We start from the raw sequence: 26,929 nt of genomic DNA, 5'->3' as shown, positions 1-26,929 counted from the left end.
GTGGGAGTATATGGTACTAGGCCGCAAAAGCCGGGGACTAAAGTTAAAAACGCGGCCGGCAAACAGGCGCGGTCGGCGCGGTAGTCCCGGTCTCACCAACCACACAGCAGCCGCTGCGGCGTCTGTAACACAGGCGCTGCGTGCACCGTCCCTAAGGGGACACAGAGTACCTTATGGATGCAGGGCCCTGTCCCTGATGATATCCAGTCTCCTGTCCGTCAGATTCCCCCAGGGGCTGCGGATGGAGCCCGGTCCCAGTGCATGGCGACCGGTTAGGATCCCACTTCTCCCAGAGCCCCTAAGGGATGGGGAAGGAAAACGGCATGTGGCTCCTGCCTTTGTACCCGCAATGGGTACCTCAACCTTAACAACACCGCCGACTCAGTGGGGTGAGAAGGGAGCATGCCGGGGGCCCTGTTAGGGGCCCTCTTTTCTTCCATCCGATATAATCAGCAGCTGCTGCTGACTAAAATGGGAGCTTATGAGTGAATGTGTGCCTCCTTCAACACAAAGCATAAAACTGATGGGCCCGTGATGCACGGGAGGGTGTATAGGCAGAGGGGAGGGGTTACACTTTTTAAAGTGTAATACTTTGTGTGGCCTCCGGAGGCAGCAGCTATACACCTAATTGTCTGGGTCTCCCAATGGAGCGACAAAGAAATAAGCAATAAATTTCGTTCAACTTCACAATTGTGTCCCACTTGTTGTTGATTCTTCACCATAACATTAACATTTTTATCTTTATGTTTGAAGCCTGAAATGTGGGAAAAGGTTGAAAAATTCAAGGGGGTCGAATACTTTCGCAAGGCACTGTACATTATGCTGCTCTCAGATGGGGGAAGCAAAAACCTGGTGACAGATTCCCTTTAAATAGACATTTTAATGAAATGTCCCCAAAGGCTATGTTCACACAGGGCTTTTTTGGTAAGTTTTTTTCCTAACTAAAACCTGATCTTGTGGCAGGAAATCTCCTTTGAGTCATCTGCGTCTTTGGTGTGTTTTTTTGTACAAAATGAGTTGTAACACTGAAAAAAACGTTGCAAAAACACTGCAAAGAATTGACATGTTCATTCTTTGAAATCTGCAGCAAAAACGCAGGTATTTGACAAAACAGTCAGAAAAAATCTGCAGGTGTGTGATAAAATGTTTTTAACTTTTAACTGTAGTTGGTTAGGGACCGTCCCAAATGGGTACACCTTAACGAGGTGGGACGGCTTCTTACCTTTTTGCACAAATGTATATACAAAGTACCCTGTCATTAAGCACTTGCATTTTCTTCATTATTATTCAGGGTATTTTTCATACAATTTTTCTCTTTGGCTTTTCTTGTGTAGAGGCTGCCATTTACATGCTTGTAATGCTGAATGGTTACCGATCTTTTGTTACAGCTCAGTTTTTTGTGGTGTGTGTGTGTGTGTGTGTGTGTGTGTGTGTGTGTGTGTGTGTGTGTGTGTGTGTGTGTGTGTGTGTGTGTGTGTGTGTGTGTGTGACTTCAGAAATCTCAGACTTTGCTGGCACTGTAAAAAGCAGCTTTTCATTAGCATGGATTTTCATAAAACCAAGGCAAATCTGCAGCTAAAAAATGCAGCAAAAACTTACCCAAAAGCTTGAGTTTCACCTTTTGCAATAATTACAAAGTTTATATTAAGACAAAATACATGAAATATTATGTGGCTGGTCTACGTAAACATTTTCAACCTCTTTAATACATTTTTTTTTTGTAGCCAACCTAGAATTTCCTAGTATATGAATGCTGCAGCAACACACTGCCTCACCACTAGGTGTCAGTACTTACCCAGAAAATAACTACTTTACACTATAAAAAAAATCTATATAAAAGGACCTAGTAAAAAAATCAATCAATGACATCTCAGTATGTTAATCGCTTAGGAAAATGTTAAAAATCTGAAGATCGAAAACTCCTATAGCGGGAAGTGCACGTGCAGTGTAATAGTTAGATGGCCTCCTTCCGGAAGTGAAAGAATCAATATTGCAGAACAATCTTTGCTGATACTCAGTAAACTGTAGGGACCGACATCATCACATTACAAAGGAGCAGAGCACATTAACAACGGGTATATATATAACTAGAATATGTCAGTAGTACATAGAGTCCACACTTTAAAGGTGTATCACCTACATCACCCTCCGATCCCCACATTATTTTCATGTCAACATTGTTTTTCTCAAACAAGTTGTATTTTTTAATGAGACCCTTCATATAATATACTGAAAAATGGGGAAAATCCAAGCGAGGATTGGCAGCATGTATCAGCTGACAGGTTTCCTTTAAAAAAAAATAAAAATTAAATCTTGTATAAATAAATGTATTGCTTGTGTTGCCTTTTTTGAGGCTTCAATGCTAGTGTTTGTGATTGATATTGGCCCTTATAGGGTTAACAGATGTTAGAGGCAGATGTCGGCTGTGCAGCCGGCTCCACACACGCCAACCTGCTCCGGGACGTATAAATCCGTCTTGGTATGTTAAGATGTTAAGGGGTTAATTATTTAGGTTTTATTTATGGTTGTTCAAGCTATGATGCTATTAATGTAAAAAAAAAAAAAAACAAAGAAAAAAAAAAACTGGGCTCCTGTAAGGCTCTGTTCAGACTTCTTGGGAATCTTCTGAGGTTTTCATAAACATTTCCAGTATTTTGAAGGTAATTATAGTCCAGAGAGCTAACAATATTGTGTGCATGTTTGGCTCTGGACCCTACGGGGGCCAAACGCTCCCTTTGGCAGATATTAAAAGGCAAAAACTTACAGAACTGTGATCTTTAGAGATTCCTGTTAAGAGATTTTGCATTGGGGCTCATCTTCTCCATTCTTGCTATCTACAATGCTATTCTTGCTATCAAAAACACCAATACCAGGATAGACTGCATTAAAGACAATTTGTCAAAGGTTTCTGCTAAGTAATCTGAGAGCTGCATGATGTAGGGGCAGAGACCCTGATTCCAGTGATAGTATGAAGCTGGAGAAGAGTGGGTTAAAATCTGCGCTGTCAACAATCCACTGATGGACAGTAGACAAGAATGTGGGACTACGGTTTATTGGTCAACGCGTTTCGAAGTGACAATATTTCTTTATCAGGACAGACCTATCATTCTGGTTTGTCCTGATGAAGAAGTGTTGTCACTTCGAAACGCGTCGACTAATAAACTGTAGTGCCATATTCTTGTCTACTGTCCATCAATGGCTTGTTGGCAGCGCAGATGTTAACCCTCTCTTCTCCAGCTTCATACTGTCTTCACATTGTGCATCACCCTTCTATTAACACAGAGGTTGTGCCTTTTCACAATCACATCAGGTGAGCAAAACTGCCATTTGTCTCCCTGTTTTTCTCAGTTTAGACCCTAATTGCGCACATTGTCTTTTCCAGTTCTCTCGTTTGCCTCCCCAATTTGATCTATCACCTGCTGGTCTGGTTAAAGTATTTTTGATAAAAATCACTGTTTTCTCTGCTGTAGATGTTAAGGCTATGTGCGCACTAGGCGTTTTTGCCGCGTTTTTAGCAGCGTTTTTTACCGCGTTTTTGTGCTGAAAACGCAGTGACATTGCTTCCCCAGCAATGTCAATGGGTTTTCAGAAGTGCTGTCCTCACACAGCGTTTTTTTTTAGCTGCGTTTTTGTGGTGACCACAAAAACGCAGCATGTCAATTATTTCTGCGTTTTCCACTGCGTTTTTCACTCATTGAATTCAATGAGATGTTAAAAACGCAATGAATAACGCATATAGCCGCGTTTCTATGACTAAAAACGCAGCTATAAACGCAAGGGGTGGGTACTACAGTGACGTATACAGGAAGAGGATTCCTTCTGTTGGTAAACACAGAAGCATGAATCCTCCCGGTACCGTCACCGCTGCGTCCACCTCCCGTCCTGTGCATGTCAGCTCCGTGCGGCGCCATGTCTGGGCGGGAGGTGGAGGCAGCGGCGAAAACCAAAGTGAACAGTAGAAAAAAAAAAATGTCATATACTCACCTGTCCGCAGGGTCCCGGTGCCATGCCCGCTCCCATCTCCTCCCGGTACCGCCGCTCTGGCTGTGTGCAGTCTCCCCGGGGCAGGACCTTGCTTGCAGGACCTGGCGCTGATCACCTGATGCAGTCACCTGACGCATCAGCTGATCGCGGTGTCGCCGGCTTCTTCGCGCTCGGCCGGCTATCAGCTGATCCTGCCGTCAGGGGACTTCATCAGCTGATTACCGGCAGCTCCGGCAGCGATCGTATAGGATCAGACTCCTGTCCAATCGATCGCTCCAGGAGCTGCTGGTAATCACCACAGCACATAAGTGAGTATTATTATTTTTTTTTTTTCTACTGATGCATCAGCTGATTGTATAACCGGCTTTTATACAATCAGCTGCTGTGTGATGGGATTCAGGCACTTGATCCTGACACATCATCTGATCGCTTTGCCTTCCAGCAAACCGATCAGATGATATTGGATCCTGATTGGACGGCGCGGGACCCTGACCCAGGATTACTGCGGAGGGGGGTTTATTTCAATAAAGATGGAGTCACTAATTGTGTTGTGTTTTATTTCTAATAAAAATATTTTTCTCTGTGTTGTGTTTTTTTTTTATCATTACTAGAAATTCATGGTGGCCATGTCTAATATTGGCGTGACACCATGAATTTCGGGCTTAGGGCTAGCTGATAATATACAGCTAGCCCTAACCCCATTATTACCCGGCTAGCCACCCGGCTTCAGGGCAGCTGGAAGAGTTGGATACAGCGCCAGAAGATGGCGCTTCTATGAAAGCGCCATTTTCTGGGGTGGCTGCGGACTGCAATTCGCAGTGGGGGTGCCCAGAAAGCATGGGCACCCTGCACTGTGGATTCCAATCCCCAGCTGCCTAGTTGTACCCGGCTGGACTCAAAAATTAGGCGAAGCCCACGTCATTTTTTTTTTTAATTATTTCATGAAATAATTAAAAAAAAAGGGCTTCTCTATATTTTTGGTTCCCAGCCGGGTACAAATAGGCAGCTGGGGGTTGGGGGCAGCCCGTACCTGCCTGCTGTACCCGGCTAGCATACAAAAATATGGCGAAGCCCACGTCATTCTTTTTTTCTTTTTGGGCAAAAAACTGCATACAATCCTGGATGGAGGATGCTGAGACTTGTAGTTCTGCAGCTGCTGTCTGCTCTCCTGCATACACTAGTGAATGGAGGATGCTGAGACTTGTAGTTCTGCAGCTGCTGTCTGCTCTCCTGCATACACTAGTGAATGGAGGATGCTGAGACTTGTAGTTCTGCAGCTGCTGTCTGCTCTCCTGCATACACTAGTTCTGCAGCTGTCTGCTCTCCTGCATACAATGAACATTTTGAAGAAGGAAATGACATCAGACCTTTTTTTTTTTTTTTCATCAACAATCTTTAATGGCATTGTGCACTGATTAAAAACGCAGTGAGCAAAAACGCAGCAAAAAACGCACCAAATCGCGGCAAAAACGCATGCGTTTTTGCCGCGTTTTTTTAGCCGCGGGTGCGTTTTTTAGACAAAAACGCACATAAAAACGCAGCGTGAAAACAACGCCTAGTGCGCACATACCCTAACAGTGCTTTTAATGCGGAGCTCTACATAACCCTGCCCCCACCACTGATTGGCAGCTGCTTATATGCACTGTGTATTGACAGAAAGCTGCTAATTAGTGGTGGGTGCAGGGTTATACAGAGTAGCTGACAATGAAGCAGGAAACACCTGGTCCTGTAGTGATAATCTCCTGCTGATAAAACACTGATTTTATTGAAGCGCATAGCACCGTGATACATTACTGGAATCAGGGTCTCTCCTATATCCCACTGCTCTCAGATGACAGTAAAAACCTGCTGATGGATTTCCTTCAAAGGGAACCTGTAGGTATATTAATGCTGCCGCCAACGCAGGAAGGATATATCAGACACTGGATGTAGTATTGCAGAGTTTCAGAGTTAATAATACACAGCTTTACTTTGTCAGTTGATTGGTACTACCCAAACCACAAGCAGTATGATCAGTGCCTACTAGATACACGACTACAGCCAGGTATGTCTTTCTTTGAAGCTTTCTGGCTCTTTAAACTATCCAATAAAGATACTTATCAAGATGTCTGTGCTAAAAGGAGGTGTCTTCCCTGGAACATCAATTTTGAGATACCTTTACAAATGTTGCAGTGGATATACTCACCTCTCAGTATCAAACTCCTTCTGTATGGTCTCCAGCTCCTGCTGATACTCCTCCTGCAGCAGGTCCAGCCGCTCCCTCTGCAACTCCAATAATTGGTCAATATTCTGGAGGTGACTGCGCAGAGCGTGTGCGTACTGCTCCTCCGCTTCATCTATGTCTTTTATCAGAGACTGGAAGAACAGTTATAAATTAATAAAATGCACTATTTAATACACTCTAATATATTGCTGTTCCTTGAGGACGCTTACTTCAGACTCTGCTCTATGTAGGTAGCCAGGTACATCAACAGGGTGTTTTTAAAAGTGTGTAGTATACAAAAGATCCCCCCAGATACCTGGTCATACAAGTTATGTGGGTGTCACACATCCATGTTTTAGGATCTTCCAAAAGAGTATGGTGCACAAACCGGTAGCAGGTGCTACGTCACCACCGGAGTCCGATCCATTGACTTTTACTCCGATCGCCAGGCCACGCCGTGTTCCTGCCGTGGATAGTGCTGGTGATTGGAGAGGAGTCGATGCCAGCAGCGCCGGTGGGCGCAGGCTCCGCTCATCCACTGGTCTGGGTTTCCTGGGGATCTGCAGTGCCACTGGCTGACTGTAGGTGGCGGGTGTCTCCCAGCTGAAGTACCATCATTCAGCTACAGCCAATGGGAAGACACCACACGTTTTTTAATGCCCCTGATGTCTGCTGACCTCTGCCAGAGATAGTTCTGAAAATTCTGGCTCCTGTTTCGTCCTTTTGTGTGATTTTGTGTGCTGATTACCGCTTGTTTCCTGACTACCCTCCGGCCAGCTGTTTTTGAATCCTCACTGCCCGATCCGGTTTTGACCTCTGCTTGTTTCTGATTACGTCCTTGCCTGCCGATTCTGTCCCTGTTCCGCAATTCCTTGTTTGACCCTGCCTAACGACTACTCTCTCAGACTGCAGCCTTCCACAGGCAGTGATCTCCAGGGCCCTGGGTAATTCCAAATCCCTGTATAGGAGTTAAAGGGTTTAAGGGTTCTGGGGTTCCTGCTCGGTGAGCGGCTTCCCTCTATACTGTCCATTACAGCTCGTCTGAGTCGGTGGATCCAGGCAGGCGTTACAGTAGGTCTCCAGAACCCAAGTTTTGGCTTTCACGAATGCCACGTCCAACCATCTCTGACAAAGTGGGCAGAGCTGGGAGGAATCAGGGTAGGGTGGGGCATTGCAATGCCCGCTCAACAAATTTATCAAAATTGTCAGCCCCCCTCATGGCCGAAATATTCCTCCAGCCTTTGATAAGATTTGCTGAGTTTGCGTAAAGTGGAGCATGCCTCTTAATGAATTTGGCACATTTTTTTCCTGCACGCCACTCATTAAAACTAGATTACGGGACACAAGTCTTAATGAATTGGCCCTTTGTGTACACAAACAGGCACAAAGTGAGCACTTATGACCCCTTAATTTTGCACTTTTAAGCAGTGTTTAGAGCAATTAGTGGGATCTTAACACTCAGGTCAATCTGCGGGGAATTTAAAGGCCTAAAATATAAAAGAAATGCTCCAAAGTATAGTTACACTTTATGGAGAGATAGGATTAAGTTGTCGCGAGACACTTCTGGCTTCATCATGCTGAAAACCAACATGTCTGACCCCATTTTAAATGATTAAATAAAACAATTTCACAATTTCTTTTTGACACATTTCGCAACTCAGTATTCATTGTAATACTTATTACTAAGTGTGGGAGATAGATGTAAAAGCTAAAATGGAGATTGTATTCTCCGGGATTTGACGACAATGTACGCACATTTGTATACATGGGATAAATATTGTTCAACTGCCTAGAAACAGGACATTAAAGGGAACCAACCATCAGGATTTCCATATATAAAGTAAAGCCAGTGCTATACTGGAGCTAGGATGGTGAATGTAAGCATACATTTTGTTCTGAGATTGGATGTTTGGTCTCTGGCAAAAATTAAGAGACCACTGCAAAATTGTCCGTTTTTCTGATTTTTCTCTTTAAAGGTATATTTCTGAGTGAAATGTAAATTGTTCTTTTATTTTATAAACTACTGACAACATGTCTCCAAATTTCCAAACAATAAATTTTGTATTTATTTTCAGAAAATGAGAAATGGTAAAAATAACAAAACAATGCATTGCTTTCTGACCTCAAATAATGCAAAGAAAACAAGTTCATAATCATTTAGAAGCAACAATACTAATGTTTTACCTCAGGAACAGTTCAGAAATCAATATTTTGTGGAATAACCATGATTTTTAATCACAGTTTTCCACCAGTTTTCTACCAGCTTTCCACCAGTCTTTTACACTGCTTTTGGGTGACCTTATACTACTTCTGGTGCAAAAATGTAAGCAGTTCTTTTTTGTTTGGTTGCTTGTGACTATCCATCTTCCTCTTTATTACGCTCCAGAGGTTTTCAATGGGGTTCAGGTCTGGAGATTGGGCTGGCCATGACAGGGTTTTGATGTGGTGGTTCTTCATCCACACATTGATTGACCTAGCTGTGTGGCATGGCGCATTGTCCTGCTGAAAACATCAGTCCTCAGAGTTGGGGAACATTGCCTGAGCAGAAGGAAGCAACTGTTTTTCCAGGATAACCTTGTATGCGGCTTGATTCATACGTCCTTTGCAAAGTTTAATCAGCCAAATTGCTAGAGTAAAGTAATCTTCTCTGAGGAGTCTAATTTTCAGCTTTGCCCAACACTTGGTCGTCTAATGGTTAGACAGAGACCTATAGAAGCGTACAAGCCACAGTGTCTTGCACCCACTGTAAAATTTGGTGGATGATCGGTGATGATCTGGGGATGCTTCAGCAAGGCCGGAATTGGGCAGATTAAAGTTTGTGAAGGGCGTATGAATGAAACCGCATACAAGGTTATCCTGGAAAAACAGTTGCTTCTTTCTGCTAAAGCAATGTTCCCCAGTGCTGGCAGACAGACAGGGGCAGGAATAGATAGCAAGACCCGACCCACAAATTCCTTTCCTGTTGCACCTGTCAATCAAATAGCAGTGCATTGCTGGAACTTTACTTGCCCATATTTATGAAATAAAACATCCAATCTCTGGACAAAAGCTATGCTTACATTCAGCATCCTAGCTCCAGTATAGTACTGGCTTTACTTTATATATGATAATCCAGATGGTTGGTTCTCTTTCAAAAAAATCAAAAGAAATTACAATTTTTTTTTCTGGTTTCTGAACCAACAAAGCTAAAGATACGAACTCCAATTTGGAACAATAGGAATGTCCTTTCCAGCAATACAAAACAAAATGGAAACTGATTGTTGAAAAAGTAATTTTCCCAGTGCAGTTATTCATCAGAGACTTTCAGACAACCTAATAAATAATTTCTAAGCCATGCTGTTTACAATCAGCAGCTCAAATTCTGTTGGGCTGCAGCTTGGTAACAGATGATGTAGGTGACAATGGCGGAGATACCAGCTCCTATCGAGATATAGCACTAGTGGTCACACGAGTGCTATGCAGGTGTGGCATACTCAGGCATGCCACGAGTGTGTGGTCCCCCAGATAGCAGGGACAAGCGACAGTGCAGGATTTTGGATTTCCTGGTCAATATGTATTTTTAAGATTTTTACACATAAGGGTTTGTATACACAAAATCACGCATCGCAGATTAGCTGCTCATTTGTTAACTGGCAGTGGTTTAAAAGCCGGTCTACACAGGCAGACCACTCTCCAGATGAGCAATGAACGATATGTGAGGGATTGTTCAGTGCACATCGGCTACTATTGTTCCTTGCAACGCTTGTTCACTATGATCGTGTAGTGTTAATGGACCGGAAGCCCCCCATACATCTTAGAAGGCTGTCACCCCAAACATCATTGGACCGGCAGCAATCTCGGTCATTTCTCCAAACACAGCAGCTCTTAGGTAAGTTCTCTATGAGAAAGCCGCTGAAAGACATCCCTGAGAGCAGCCCGTCCCAAGGGGAAGAGGATTCGTAATCCGAAATTGGAGATACTGTATCCTTAACTCCCTTGATAATCATCTGTTCGGGGTTTCCATACATATTAGACAGTCAGCAAATCTCCTTGATATCAGCTGGTCCAGCTGACATTAGTCTAAAGTGTATGGGCAGCGGTGGGGTTCTGGGTTCAAATCCGACCAAGGACAACATCTGCAAGGAGTTTGTATGTTCTCACTGTGTTTGCTTATGGTTCCCCCAGTTTCCTCCCACACTCCAAAGACATAGTGATGATGATCTTTCAAAAGTGCTACAAAATATGATGACACTATATAAGCAAAACAAACTAATAATACTAATAATAATAATAATAATAATAATACTAATAATAATATGGGGGGCTTAAAGGGAATCTGTCACCATTTTTTCATGTCTAAACAAAGACTATCACCTTCAGCAGCACCTGTGCTGCATTCCATAAAAGGTGTATATTGTCCCGACTCCCCTTGTATAAGCCCCAAAAGCCTTTTTAAATTCTCCGGTGCTCTATGTAAATCTAGACGGTCTGGTCTGGTCTGGTCCGGTCCGATGAGCATTCTAGGTGCGACATCTATCCCTCCTCTCTACTTACTGATCGCTGTCCTCTTGCTTTGATTGACATAGATGATGCTTCCTGTGTCACCCACATAGCTGGCAAAATCTCGCGTCTGTATAGAGACATCGCCGGCTTGCGCATGCGCACTTTGGTCTGCGCACAAAGCCTAAACCATAAGTGTGCATGCACGAGCTGTTGATGTCTCTACGGAGATGCAAGATTTTGCCTGGCTATGTGGATGATGCAAAAAGTGTCATCCTTGTCAATCAAAGCAAGAGGATGGATATTAGCAGCAAAGAGGAGGCATAGATTCCGCAACAATAGCGCCCATCGGATTGGGCCGGTCCAGAGTTCAGAATTTGAGAGGGTTTTTGGGGGATATACAGGGGGAGTCAGAGGGCAATATACACCTTTATAGAATGCAGTACAGGCGCGGCTGAAGGTCTTTGTTCACACATGAAATAACTGGTGGCAGGTTCCCTCAAAGCTGTGTGCACATTTCATCAGAGCCCTGCATATGTTAACTAAATTCAGTCACCAGCTAATCTTACACTGAACCACCATCACAGGGCTTTTACTTAAGCTGTCTAAAACAATTTGTGTAAATAATGTTATAATCCAGCATGTGCTGTAAGATAATTACTCACAAGTAGCCATTTTAAATGGCCATTCTAAAGAGTCACACAGTCCGGGTTGTAATCAGTCTCTATATGGTTTGATTGATGCATAGTCATGATGCATAGTCATGATAGTCGACCATCACCAGAATCGTTCCTGGATTCCTGCTGTCCAGCTTTCATCATCATCTCTCCCAGCTGCCATCGCATGACTGGAATCTAGGAGTCAGGAGGGCCTGCCTGGGATTTCAGCAATGAAACTCTGCTGCACATCATTCATGCCACAATGGACATGATTCTTGCCCAGACTACATGACTATACATAGGAACAGTCCTACTCGCATATAAAACTTTTAACCGTTGAATTGTTTGGTGTTTTGGTTAAGTGTAGAAAAGTCAAATGATAGGTTAACTTCCCACATAGCCATTGGTGTCCAGTTGTTCTCCAACAAGCCAATAACACTCACAGTACCATTTTCCAACAATTTAGGAAAAAGCAACCACTGCAAAACTAGTACCGTATTTCCCCGAAAATAAAACAGGGTCACACCTGCCTATCTCTTCTCCAGCCTTAGGCGAGCTTTGCACGTTGCGACATCGCAAGCCGATGCTGCGATGTCGCACGCGATAGTCCCCGCCCCCGTCGCAGGTACGATATCTTGTGATAGCTGGCGTAGCGAAAATTATCGCTACGCCAGCTTCACATGCACTCACCTGCCCTGCGACCGTCGCTCTGGCCGGCGACCCGCCTCCTTCCTAAGGGGGAGGGTCGTGCGGCGTCATAGCGACGTCACACGGCAGGCGGCCAATAGCAACGGAGGGGTGGAGATGAGCAGGATGTAAACATCCCACCCACCTCCTTCCTTCCGTATAGCCGGCGGCGGCAGGTAAGGCGATGTTCCTCGCTCCTACGGCTTCATACACAGCGATGTGTGCTGCCGCAGGAACGAGGAACAGCATCGTACCTGTCGCTGCAGCGTAATTATGAAAAAGTCGGAGCCTGCAACGATGATACGATAACGACGCTTTTGCGCTCGTTAATCATATCATCTAGGATTTACACACAACGATGTCGAAAGTGACGCCGGATGTGCGTCACTTTCGATTTGACCCCACCGACATCGCACATGCGATGTTGCAACGTGCAAAGCCGCCCTTAGACTCCTGCAAATAAGAGACCTTTTGGTGACAACCTAGTCACATGATGTGATGTCACAAATGTCCTGAAGCAGTGTTATCATCAGGATATAAACGTTGGGGCCCCTAAGAGAATGGGAACCCTGTGAAATGTTTGCTCTACCTTCTCCCTAATTCCAGTCCTGCATACCTGCCTGTCTCCCTGTTCAGTTGATTTAGACTCCTGCAATTAAGAGACCTTTGATTACATCATGTCACATGACTGTGAAATCATCAAAGGTCCTTAAACAATCTTAACCTCGGAATACAACTGCTAGGGCCCCTGAGAGAGTGGGGGCCCTGAGAAATTGTGCAGTTTGACTCCCCCTAATACCGGCCCTGACTGTAATTATGAGTATTTTTGATGTAGGGCTTATATTTCAAGTATACACCAAAAATCCTGTAAAATTATGCTATTTTCAGGGTAGGTCTCATTTTTGGGGAAACACAACATATGGTTTGTCTTTACAATGGGACCCTACACACTCTGATTATACCCAGAGAGCTTCACACTAGAGCCTGACAGCATATAACCTTCCTGTATGAAGTCAGAATCACACCTTGATGACATTGTCCTTGCAGTCCACAACTCTTTCAAACGTCTGATGGAGAATCTCTATATCTTTGCGCAGCTCCTTTGCCTTCGCTTCTCGTAGTACGGCACGCCACTGTACATTCAGTTTGCTCATATTAATTTTGCTGCTTTGTTCTTCTTTTCCAAGTTTGTCCTATAGAGATGTAATCATCATACATATGTAATCATCACAAAAAAAAACAAAAACGAACTGCATGTATGATCCAGATATACGAAAAACAATGAGCAGTAATGCAGTCATCGGCATTCTTTTAAACCCATTATTTAAGCTTTATAATATAGAGCGCACAGCTAATGTCATATAGTGACATGGATCCATTTTTCATACAGATTGTGGCCTGCTACAGCCATAGCGCCCCTGATATTTGCAGAGCGCATCGCTCATTCGAAATAAAGGAAAGTTACTGTGACACGAAAAAAGCATAGAGCCCTTGCAGTTGTTAAGTTGGGGGAAGGTACATCTGAAGGCTTGTGCTAAGAATAAAATTCCAAGGAGAATTTCCACTGATTTTTGAATGACACATTACATATGATGAACAAGTAGGTGCATGTCGTGTGTAGAAGTATAAAGCGAGATCAGGAGTCGAGCCCGCACCTTACCCAGCAAAAAACAGCTGTGTTACAAGGATGGAATCTGTCTATAACAGCAGAGATCAGAGCTGAGCCCCGATCGCTGCTCTCAAGTCCGCTTTACACGCTGCGACATCGCTAGCGATGTCACTAGCACCCGCCCCCGTTCTGTGTGCGTCACAGGCAAATCGCTGCTCGTGGCGAACAATATCGGTAGTACGCGTCACACACACATAACTTCCTTGTTTAAGGGGGAGGTTCGTGTGGCGTCACAGCGATGTCACACAGCGGGCCACTAATAGAAGCAGAGGGGCGGAGAGCAGCAGCATTAACGTCACTCCCACCTCGTTGTCGGAGGACACAGGAGCGCTGTTGTTCATCGTTCCCGGGGTGTCACACGTAGCGATGTGTGCTGTCTGAGGAACGATGAACAACCAGCGTCCTAAAAGATCAACAATTTTTTGGAAACGAACGACGTGTCAACAATCAACAATTTTTCCCTTTTTTAGAATAGTTAGCGGTCGCTCGTAGGTATCACACGCAACGACGTTGCTAACGAGGCCGGATATGCGTCACAAATTCCGTGACCCCAGCGATAACATCTCGTTAGCGATGTTGCTGTATGTAACGGGGCCTTACAAGGTAAGGCCCTGTTACACGCAGGAAGGTAAGTACGTGTTACGCTTCCTAGTTATATTGTGCCTGTATATAGGGCTACAGATACTCACTGTGCTGTTTGGTGACATGGTGTGTACCACACTCAACATGGACCAGAGGATGCAAAGGAAAGATGATAATTATTCACCAGTAATTGGATTTTACAGAACCATGACAGCACCATAAATGAGAGAGTGTCTGCCTCTCCGCAGCATTGGACTATTCTGAAGTGGCCTTCTATGAGCCCTGACCTAAATCTTTTTCAGCATCTTTGGAAAGAGCTGAAACATGCCGTCTGGAAAAGGCAACGTTCAAACACGAGACAACTGGAGCAGTTCGCTCTTGAGGAGTGGCCAAAATACTTCTTGAGGTGCAGAAGTCTCATTGTCAGTTACAGGAATCGTTTGATTGCAGTGATTACCTCAAAAGGTTGTGCAACAGAATAGTAAGTTAAGGGTACCATCATTTCTGTCCAGGCCTATTTCATGAGTTTTATTTTTTTTTTAAATTCTGCGGAGGCATGGCTGAAAAGCAATGTCTGACTTTCATTTGTTCATTTTCAAAGATTATTTTATTTATTATTTTTGTCAGGTTCAAGTTATTTCTGTGACCATTGTGGGTTTTGCTTTCATTAAACGAGAAATTCAGCACAGGAGCAGGTGAGTATTATAATGTACAAATCTCTGTCCGTAACACTACAGAAAGAAACTGCCCTGTCCTGTGACATTACTGTGTGTAATATCTCTGTACTAAAAGGGAAACTGTCAGGAAGCCCCAAGTGAATGCTCTATGCAGCACTGTGCAACAGAATATGAAGCAGACCCAATATACCAGATGTGGCACTGTAGAGGGGGTATCAGAGTAGGAGGGAAGATATCAGGAAGCCCCATGTGTATTGCAGCGATCCACATGGGGCTTCCTGACGGCTTCCCTCCTACTCTGATACCACGTCTACAGTGCCATATCTGGTATATTGGGTGTGCTTCATGCTTTGTTGCACAGAGCATTTACTTAGGGCTTTCTGATGGTTTCCCTTTTTTTTAAAATACTCTTTTTCAGTACCTATATCAGGTTCAGCAGGCCTGATTTCTGCATTGCCACACAGAGCATTTATCGAAGTCCTCCACAGCCTCCACATGCATATTTCTGTTCTTTTTGGCATATTTTTGCACTCGCTGTCCCATAACTATATCTGTATAGGGATTTATGGTTCCTGGTTCAGTGGATCATCAAACTGGGTATAGGATCCTATGTATTACTTTTTTTCGTTATTTGATTGGATCACATAGATGCCCTGACATGTTAGCAGTGAGCTATAATAACCTGTAATTAAGATATACGTATGACTGTGTTCTGGCTGTGTAGCACTATGTGTATTTAATCAATGTATTGAATTCTTATTGTTTATTATTGTTTGGGGGCATATTATAAGAGTGGGTTATAATAAGTGCCTCATCTGATATACTGGGTCTGCTCCACTTTGTTGCACAGAGCATTTATTCAGGACTACCTGATGGTCTTCCCTTCTATACTAGTCCTGCTTTGCAGTGCCCATATCAGGTTTATTAGAGAATAGTTTGAATTTAGCTATACGTATGTCTCTGTGCTACGAGGGGCTACTGATAAGTCTTTGGCTTTACCCAGAAAGAAAGGAGATAGAAAGATGAAACTTAATATTTATTCCACATACTCTCCACTGATGTCAACACACTTCTTACGTCGGTATTCCAAGTTTTGTAAGCCTAACAAAAAGAAGGATTTTGGTTGTGCCTCAAACTAGGCATCCGTAGCAGCCATGACATCAGAAATGGTGTGAATTTGGTACCATTGAGGTGTTTCTTCAGGTTTGTAAACAGATAAAAGTCGGATGGAGCTAGATCTGGTGAATAAGGTGGATGGTCAATAAGCTGGAAGCCCAACTCTGCCAGTTTTGCCATGGTCGTTTGTGCAGTGTGAGCGGAGGCGTTGTCTTGCAGGAACAAGATTACTTTGTGATGCCCAATGAGCGTCAAGCGCGGTGGTGCTCAGTGACCGTCAGGCACTGCGGTACTCAGCGAGCGTCAGGCACGGCACTGCTCAGTGACCATCAGGCACTGTGGTACTCAGCGCATTGCACACAGTCACAAAACAGGAACACAGGCGCACAGCACTGTTAGGCTGGTACCCTGCAGATAGCGCCGTGCCCGGTAATAGTCTACTTACTGGACTAGTAGATGTATAGCCTGGCTAGGATAAAGATTAATTCATAATGTGTATATATGCCCCCCAGTAACTTGTATTCCCCCTCCACTGGCCCGTAGTAACTTGTATACTGCCCCCAGTAACTTGTATGTCCCCCCAGTAACGTATATGCTGTTTATTATGTTAATAGTTTATGCACCCCAGAAATTCTCCTACAAAAAACTGGGTGTATACCACAGAAGCTCTCTTTGAATCAGAGGGGCTCAGACAAAAAAGAAAAACTGTTTAAAAATCAGTTGATGTCATACAGTGTTTGGCTCTAATTCGTCAAGTGTCAGGGTGGCATCTGACGCTGATTACACTACAGAGTCTGAATAGGATAACTGAAGTGAGCACTAATATATATATTCTGAGTGCAAGCCAAAAAAATACATACTATATAAGGATAAGGCTGCACATCAAACTTAGATAATGGTATAATGCCTCAAGCATATGGAAAAATATTGGAAAATACAATGAAAAATGCTACTTGCTAACTTGAACATGTGAATAATGAATTGCATACCTGCCATGAATATGAGGAAAAAGGAGATATTTAGCAATCGCATTGATCAATGTAACTGAGCCCCAAAACCTCGTCAAGGTATATCTCTATATTGGGGTCCCTAGCTCTGTGACCCTAACTGTGTGTCATCTCATTGCAATTAAAAACTGCTGTGGGTGGAGAGGGGTAACCAAGGACTGTCTTATATAGGAAAAAGAAAAAGAAAAAGAAAAATATTGGAAAATACAGTGAAAACATTGAACATGTGAATAATGAATTGCATACCTGCCATGAATATGAGGAATTGTATTTGTCATTGTATTTTCCAATATTTTTCCATATGCTTGAGGCATTATACCATTATCTAAGTTTGATGTGCAGCCTTATCCTTATATAGTATGTATTTTTTTGGCTTGCACTCAGAATATATATATAAGTGCTCACTTCAGTTATCCTATTCAGTTATATGTAGTTTTTTTTCTGAATGTGAACACAGCTCCGCCCCTTTCGGCCATGTTTTTTCCATCTCCTATATAAGACAGTCCTTGGTTACCCCTCTCCACCCACAGCAGTTTTTAATTGCAATGAGATGACACACAGGGTCACAGAGCTAGGGACCCCAATATAGAGATATACCTTGACGAGGTTTTGGGGCTCAGTTACATTGATCAATGCGATTACTAAATATCTTCTTTTTCCTCGTATTCATGGCAGGTATGCAATTCATTATTCACATGTTCAAGTTAGCAAGTAGCATTTTTCATTGTATTTTCCAATATTTTTCCATATGCTTGAGGCATTATACCATTATCTAAGTTTGATGTGCAGCATTATCCTTATATAGTACACTACAGAGTCTGACACTCCTCACTATCCCTCCTTTGGTGCTTCTGAGTTACACAGATATGCTTGGGCATTGACCAGCTGTGTTCTCATTAGTGATCGGTCTTGCAGGAGTTAATTTCTGTTAGACTACTAGTTACCTCTTGGATCACATGTTGTGGGAAACCAATCACAGTCACTCCCCACCTTTTTAAGGTGGAGGAGCCTATCTTCCCATGCAGACTATAGCTTTAGATACACCAGTCCGTGTGCTGTTGTATCCCAGTCCTGTTGGTGATTGTATTGCTTTGTGCATGGAGTTGTTGTGGAGTTCTCTCGTCTTGTTGTTTTCCCCAAGCCTAAGCGCCAGTTTAGGAGCCCCGGTCCCCGGTTATCCCATCATATTTGGGCAGCAAAAATTGAAGCTATTTAGTTTAAATTAAAAAAATCCAGTGTAAGGTCCCCTTAAAATAGGCCATTTTCTGATAACAAAGTGCCTTTAATGAATTAATACTAATGAGTACCTTTAGGAACTGCATTAACATGTCTTCTTTCTTCTTATTTTGTTCTTCCTCTGCCATCATCTTCTGCTGCATGTAAAGTAACCGCTCCTCTTCAGTCATACGGCTCAACTTACCAGACTTTTTTCCACCTTTTTTCGGCATGGTGATCTTATCTGTATAAGTAAAAACCCATGAAGGAAAGTATGAAGGAGACTAATAAAAGCAGAAAAAAACCATGACACTTTTATACTACTGGAGAAAATCTACAGGCTCCACTAAGGAAAGATCCAAAACCCTATTTTTGACATTGCTGAGAGTCCCATAAAAGACCACTTAGGTTAGGAACAAATTAAAAGGTACAGTTAGGTCCAGAAATATTTGGACAGTGACACAAGTTTTGTTATTTTAGCTGTTTACAAAAACATGTTCAGAAATACAATTATATATATAATATGGGCTGAAAGTGCACACTCCCAGCTGCAATATGAGAGTTTTCACATCCAAATCGGAGAAAGGGTTTAGGAATCATAGCTCTGTCAGGCTAGCGCCACACATCCGTGCCTCCGGCACGTGTTTGTCATTTTTTACACGTACCGGCGGCACGGAGACACTTTAACCAATGCTACCCTATTGTAGCAGGCACACACACGTAAAACCACACGGAACGTGTGTCCGTGTGCGTTTGTACGTGTGTGCGTTTTTGAAAGCGCTGACATGTCAGTGTTTTCTCCCGCAGCACGGGTGTCACACGGCCCGCACCCGCACCACACGGGTGTAGTGTGGATGCGGTCCCGTGTGACACGCGCCGGAGAAAACACACATGTCCGTGAAAAAAAAGAAAAACATTAACTCACCTTCTCCAGCCCTCCTGTCTCCGCCGCTGCTGCCTCTTGCTGCCGACCGCCGCTCATTATTCTCATTGAATATTCACTTCACTGCCTGGCAGCAGCAGCAGCGGGGAGACGGGAGGGCTGGAGACCGAGGATCAGCACCACGGACAGCAGTGCGGACAGCAGGAAGGACCAGGTGAGTATAATAATTACCGATTCTACGTGTGCTATCGCGGATAGCACACGTAGAACACACGTGTCACGCACGTACCAGAGACACGTACTTACCTGCACGCAACACGCAGGGAAAATACGTGTCTCTCGGCACGTGCGTGAATTTCACGTGAGTGTGGCAGAGGCCTCATGCATAGCCTCCTCTTTTTCAAGGGACCAAAAGTAATTGGACAAGGGACTCTAAGGGCTGCAATTAACTCTGAAGGCGTCTCCCTCGTTAACCTGTAATCAATGAAGTAGTTAAAAGGTCTGGGGTTGATTACTGGTGTGTGGTTTTGCATTTGGAAGCTGTTGCTGTGACCAGACAACATGCGGTCTAAGGAACTCTCAATTGAGGTGAAGCAGAACATCCTGAGGCTGAAAAAAAAGAAAAAATCCATCAGAGAGATAGCAGACATGCTTGGAGTAGCAAAATCAACAGTCGGGTACATTCTAAGAAAAAAGGAATTGACTGGTGAGCTTGGGAACTCAAAAAGGCCTGGGCGTCCACGGATGACAACAGTGGTGGATGATCGCTGCATACTTTCTTTGGTGAAGAAGAACCCATTCACAACATCAACTGAAGTTCAGAACACTCTCAGTGAAGTAGGTGTATCTGTCTCTAAGTCAACAGTAAAGAGAAGACTCCATGAAAGTAAATACAAAGGGTTCACATCTAGATGCAAACCATTCATCAATTCCAAAAATAGACAGGCCAGAGTTAAATTTGCTGAAAAACACCTCATGAAGCCAGCTCAGTTCTGGAAAAGTATTCTATGGACAGATGAGACAAAGATCAACCTGTACCAGAATGATGGGAAGAAAAAAGTTTGGAGAAGAAAGGGAACGGCACATGATCCAAGGCACACCACATCCTCTGTAAAACATGGTGGAGGCAACGTGATGGCATGGGCATGCATGGCTTTCAATGGCACTGGGTCACTTGTGTTTATTGATGACATAACAGCAGACAAGAGTAGCCGGATGAATTCTGAAGTGTACCGGGATATACTTTCAGCCCAGATTCAGCCAAATGCCGCAAAGTTGATCGGACGGCGCTTCATAGTACAGATGGACAATGACCCCAAGCATACAGCCAAAGCTACCCTGGAGTTCATGAGTGCAAAAAAGTGGAACATTCTGCAATGGCCAAGTCAATCACCAGATCTTAACCCAATTGAGCATGCATTTCACTTGCTCAAATCCAGACTTAAGACGGAAAGACCCACAAACAAGCAAGACCTGAAGGCTGTGGCTGTAAAGGCCTGGCAAAGCATTAAGAAGGAGGAAACCCAGCGTTTGGTGATGTCCATGGGTTCCAGACTTAAGGCAGTGATTGCCTCCAAAGGATTCGCAAAAAAATATTGAAATTAAAAATATTTTGTTTGGGTTTGGTTTATTTGTCCAATTACTTTTGACCTCCTAAAATGTGGAGTGTTTGTAAAGAAATGTGTACAATTCCTACAATTTCTATCAGATATTTTTGTTCAAACCTTCAAATTAAACGTTACAATCTGCACTTGAATTCTGTTGTAGAGGTTTCAATTCAAATCCAATGTGGTGGCATGCAGAGCCCAACTCGCGAAAATTGTGTCACTGTCCAAATATTTCTGGACCTAACTGTATATGGAGTACTATGGGGTGTACATTATACTATATGGAGGACTGTGGGAGATTCATTATAATATTTGGAAGACTGTGGGTGGTGCATTATAATATATGGAGGACTGTTGAGAGTGTATTATAATATATGGCGTCCTATGAGGGTGCAGCATAATATATGGAGGACTATGGGTGGTGAATTATAATGTATGGAGTACTATGGGGGTGCATTGTACTTTTGGGAGGACTATGGGCTGTGCATTATAATGTATGGAGGACTGTAGGGGTACATTATACAATATGGATAACTATGGTTGTGCATTATAATATATGGAGGACTATGGGGGTACACTATAATATATGGAGGACTATGGGGTGTGCATTATACTATATGGAGGACTGTGGGAGATTCATTATAATATTTGGAGGACTGTGGGTGGTGCATTATAATATATGATGAACTGTTGAGAGTGCATTATAATATATGGAGTCCTATGGGGGTGCAGTATAATATATAGAGGACTATGGGTGGTGCATTATAATGTATGGAGGACAGTGGGAGATGTATTATAATATATGGCGTACTATGGGGCTGCATTATACTATTGAGAGGACTATGAGCTGTGCATTATAATATATGGAGGACTATAGGGGTGCATTATACTATATGGAGGACCATGGGGGTGCGCAATAATAAATGGAGGACTATGGGGTGTGCATTGTACTATTTGGAAGATTGTGGGGATGCATTATAATATATGGAGGACTTTGGGGTGCATTATAATATATGGAGAACTGTAGGGGTACATTATAATATATGGAGGACTGTGGGGTGCATTATAATATATGGAGGACTATAGGGGTACATTATAATATATGGAGGACTGTGGTGGTGCATTAAAATATATGGAGGACTGTTGAGGGAGAATTATATTATATGGAGGCCTATGGGGGTGAATTATAATATATGGAGGACTAAGGGGGTGTGCATTATAATATATGGAGGACTATTGGGCCCATTATACTTTATGGAGAGTGCATAATACTATGTGAAGGACTATGTGGAGCCAATTATACTACATGGAGGACTATGTGGAGGCCATTATAATATTTGGAGCTGTGAGGGAGCATTTATACTTTATGAAGGACTATTTGAGGGCCACTATACTGTATGCAGGCAATCATACAGTGTAAAGGTTTGTGTGGGGTCCATCATACTGTTGCAGAGAGCTGTGGGGGCAGTTATACTGTTTGGAAGGCTAGTGGGGGACATTATACAGTGTAGAGAGGTGTGAAGACCATTACGGGGTCACAGTTGGAGAAACATACTGTGTTGCGGTCACCATACTTTGCCAGGGTAGTTGAGGGGGGTACAGTAGGGTCATCATGATGTGCGTGTGTTGAGATTACTGTGGAGGAATTCACAGGTGGCATCATACAGTGTTTGAGGGGCTCTCTTGTTGGCATTATGCTTTATAAGTGAATAATCTAGGGGCTTCAATTACTTTGTAAGGGCTGCAAATTTGTGAGACATGTTCTTAGGCCCCGTGCACATTGAGTATTTGATGAGATTTTTACCTCAGTATTTGTAAGCCAAAACCATGAGTAGAAGGATCAAAGGAAAAGTATAAGGCTGAGTGCACACGTCTGAACACATTTTTGCTGGCTCCAAAACGCTGTGTTGTGCAGTACAAGCACAGTGGATGGGATTTATAGAAATCTCCTGCCCACTTTTCTCCTTTTAGACTCCCCATAAACTGACTGCGGCGCGGCTTCCTGAGCTCCAGCATATCAATTTATTCTTGTGGAGGTGCGAACGTTCTGAGCAGGAGAACACAGCGAAAATCTGCATCACCCAGAACCCTGATCGTGGGCACAGACACTGCGTTCTCCCGCACAGGACACTAGTGTCTACAGAAAAGAAAATGCGCTGCGTCCAGAACGTTGGCACTCTGGGTTGTGTGCACGTACCCTTAAAGAAATATGGGTACCACGCCTGATTTTGGATTACAAGGTAAGAAACTGCCCAAATACTCAGTGGTCTTATGTGACCCAGACAACTATTAAAGAGGTTGTCCACTACTTTTACATTGATGGCTTATCTTTAGGATAGGTCATCAATGTCTGATCGACCGGGTCCAACACCCAGCACCCACACAGATCAGCTGCTTTCGGTGCCAGCAGCGGATGGAAATGCTCAGTTCCGGAGCTGCCTCTTCTTCTGATAGTGACTAGGTACTGCACATCTGCCTTGTATTGACATGAATGGATGTGCAGTACCCAGCCACTGTCAGTTGATGGAGCAGTTCAAGAACTGAGTATTTCCATCCGCCTGCTGCCACCGACACCGAGAACGTCTGATCATCGGGGGTGCAGGGTGTCGGGCCCCGGCTGATTAACGGAGGTGTATGGTGCCGGGCACCGGCTAATCAGCGGGGGTAGAGGGTGTCGGGCTCCAGCTGATCAGCGAAGGTGCAGGGTGACGGGCCCCGGCTGATCAGAGATTGGTAAGGAGAGGTCATCAATAAAAATGTTGAGTACAAGCTCTTTAATGTATTTTTTTCATCAAACGTTCTGCTATGGGGCTCCACAGGGGCGTAGCTAGCGCGGTCGCATTGGTGGCCATTGCGGCCGGGCCCGGGAGGGTTAGGGGCCTGCGACCGCCCGGCAGATCAGCAGCCAGCTCCTTTCTGTGAGAGGAGCTGCGCTGATCTGCCGCAGACCACGCGGCCGCTATATGACCCGGTCACCGCCGATAACACCGGGCCCTCGTCATCGCACACTATGGCGCCACTCTATGCATCACCATTCTTCTCCTGTGCCTGCGCGGTGACGTCACTCCTGTGCGACTGCTGTGTGTGGTGAGAGCACAGAGCGCAGGACGGGAGGACGCCGACCAGAGCCACGGGGGAACGTGGAGAGGGGAGGACGAGCAGCGGTGAAATTAGAGGTGAGGACAGAGCAGCGGTGGAAGGAGAAGACAGGTGAGTACTTATTTTTTTAATTTTTTTTTTAGAAATCAGTGAGTACACGGGGAGGCTGGCTGCAGGACACATGGAGGCCTTGGGGGTGCCTGGCTGCAACACACATGGAGGCCCTGGCTGCAGGACACATGGAGGCCTTGGGGGTGGGGGCTGGCTGCATGACACATGGAGGCCTTGATGGGGGGGGGGTGGCTGCAGGACACATGGAGATCTTGGTGGGGGGCTGGCTGAAAGACACAAGGAGGCCTTGATGGGGGGGTGGCAGCAGGACACATGGAGGTCTTGGTGGGGGGCTGGCTGCAAGACACATGGAGGCCTTGGTGGGGGGGCCTGGCGGCTGCATGACACATGGAGGCCTTGGGGGGCCTGGCTGAATAACACATGGAGGCCTTGGGGGGGGATGGCTGCATGACACTTGGGGGGGACCTGGCTGCATGACACATGGAGGCCCTGTGAGGGCTGGCTGCATGACACTTGAGGGGGGCCTGGCTGCATGACACATGGAGGCCCTGGGGGGGATGGCTGCATGATACTTGGGTGGGGGGGTTGGCTGCCTGACACATGGAGGCCCTGGAGGGGCTGGCTGCATGACACATGGAGGCCCTGGGGGGGGCTAGCTGCATGACACTTGGGGGGGGGGGCTGGCTGCATGACACATGGAGGCCCTGGGGGGGCTGGCTGCATGATACTTGGGGGGAGCTGGCTGCCTAACACATGGAGGCCCTGGGGGGGGCTGGCTGTAGGACACCTGGAGGCCCTGGGGGAGTTGGCTGCATGATACATGGAGCCCCTGGGGGGGGGGGGGGGCTGGCTGCATGATACATGGAGGCCCGGGGGGGGGGCTGGTTACATGATACATGGAGGCCTGTGGGTATTGGCTGCATGATACATGGAAGTCTATGGGGCTGCATGATACATGGAGGTCTATGGGGCTGCATGATACATGAGGTCTATGGGGCTGCATGATAAACATGAAGGAAACCTTATACATGGACTGTAGGTGTGCATTATACATGGGGGAGTATGGGTGCGTTATAAAACATGGAGGCCTATGTGGTGCAGTATAATATATGGAGTACTATGGGGTGAACTATAATACATGGAGAATTATAGGAAATTCATTATAATAATTGGGGGGCTATGAGGGCTACTTTATACATGGAGGACTATGAGGGTGCATTATAATATATGGAGGACTATGTGGTGAATTATAGTGCATGGAGAACTATGGGAAATGCATTATAATACATGGAGGACTATGGAGGTGCATTCTAATATATGAAGGGTTATGTGGGACCCTTTATACTATATGGAAGGCTATGTGGGGGCCATTATAGTATTTGGAAAACTATACACGAGGGAGGACAAAGATACAAGCATGGGATGGGAATGTTTTGTGCTGAAGGAAAAAGGCTCTTTCCCTCAGCACCCAGCTTTCCCATGCTCTGATATGGAACAGCTGGGTGCTGAGGGAAAGATGTATAGCAGAGCATGGGGAAGCTGTGTGCTGACAGAGGGATTTCAGATCATAGGAAACCTGGGTGCTGAGGGTAAGGCTATGTGCGCACGTCGCGTAAAAACATGCAGTTACGCTGCGCTTTGTAGCGCAGCGTAACTGCATGCGTCCTGCGTCCCCTGCACAGTCTATGGAGACTGTGCAGGGGCCGTGCGCACGTGGCGTTTAAGAGCGCAGCGCTTCGGCTACTGCCGAAGCGCTGCGCAAAAAGAAGTGACATGTCACTTCTTTCCTGCGCTTTGCCGGCAGCTCCTGCACGGTCTATGGCAGGGGCTGCAGGCAGAGCGCATGGAATCGGCGCTCACTACGGACATTTCTGCAGCGATCTAAAGCGCACGTGTGCTCTTCAGATCGCTGCAGAAATTTCTGCAGGGCTTGTACGCAACGTGCGCACATAGCCTAAGGCTAAGACCGCACTTTGCGTTTCCACCTGCGTTTCAGCTGCTTTTTAGGTCTGTTTTGAACTGCACCTTTTTCATGCCAAAAGGCATGCGTTTTGATTTTACAGCAAAGTCAATGGTAAATGTTGATTTTCAGACCGCACTTTGCGTTTCAAAACGATGCGTTTAATTTGCATATTTTGTGGCAAAAACCATGCGTTCAAAGAAGCAGCATGTCAATTGTTTTTGCCATTTCTGCAGCGTTTTGCTAAAATTGAAGTCAATGAGAAGTGTCAAAAAGCAGCAAACATCAAAATTCCAGCGTTTTACCTGCTTTTTAGGTGCGGAAACACTGCGTTTTTGACTTCAGAAACGCATGCTTTTCACACATTAAAATAATGGAATAATATGTCCCTTTACACACACACATAGTTACACACACACATAGTCCGGCAATTAAATTAGTGAAATTTAGGTTTTTATTGCTATTTTTGCAATAGATTTTATTAATCCGCTATGTTTTCAAGAAATGTAACAAATTTCATTGTTAATTTAAAAATTATATCTGTTTCTTATTTTTTTCTCTTTTTTCAGTCTGTTTGACTATTTAACCTTATTTTAGCAGTGTCTTGATGTTCAAAACACATCTGTCAAAAAGCAGGTAAAAAGCGCTAAAAATGCATCTTAAACGCGGTAAATACGCATGCGTTTTTAGCGCTAAAGTTCTGAAAAAGGCAACTGGTCAAATCAATTAAGCCCAAAACATGCGTTTAGAACTGCAAGTAGGAGAACGCAAAGTGCGGTCTTAGCCTTAAAGCCAAGTGTCAGCATCATTATCTTGTACCCCGAGGGTCAGTGTCATTATCCTGTACCCTAAGTGTCGGTGTACGTGGAGGGGGGGGGCCCCGGTCCAAATTTTGCACTAGGGCCCATCAAACTCTAGTTACGCCACTGGGGCCCCATGATTTCTATGTACGGTCCTGTCAGTGGCGTAACTACCGCGGTCGCAGCGGTCGCGACCGGGCCCGGGAGGTTAGGGACCCGGCGGCCGCCAG

At 44.7% G+C, this 26,929-nt stretch overlaps 1 protein-coding gene across 2 annotated transcripts in view; it reads right to left on the bottom strand.

Annotated features, from left to right (window-relative positions):
* DRC2 (dynein regulatory complex subunit 2) overlaps positions 1 to 26,929 on the bottom strand; it is a 71,683-nt gene that overhangs the window by 42,488 nt on the left and 2,266 nt on the right. For both annotated transcript variants that reach the window (XM_075334401.1, XM_075334402.1), the window contains exons 2-4: positions 18,371 to 18,522; positions 13,038 to 13,205; positions 6,170 to 6,339 (exon numbers count right to left, since the gene is read on the bottom strand). In XM_075334401.1, the coding sequence (XP_075190516.1) occupies positions 6,170 to 6,339; positions 13,038 to 13,205; positions 18,371 to 18,511 (479 nt within the window). In that variant the 5' untranslated portion in view covers positions 18,512 to 18,522. The remainder of the gene's footprint in view (positions 1 to 6,169; positions 6,340 to 13,037; positions 13,206 to 18,370; positions 18,523 to 26,929) is intronic.

The sequence above is a fragment of the Anomaloglossus baeobatrachus genome, chromosome 2 (genome assembly GCF_048569485.1).
Source record: "Anomaloglossus baeobatrachus isolate aAnoBae1 chromosome 2, aAnoBae1.hap1, whole genome shotgun sequence".
Classification (NCBI taxonomy): domain Eukaryota; kingdom Metazoa; phylum Chordata; class Amphibia; order Anura; family Aromobatidae; genus Anomaloglossus; species Anomaloglossus baeobatrachus.
The sequence above is the reverse complement of the archived record's forward strand: the minus strand, read 5'-3'. Positions and strand labels throughout refer to the sequence as shown.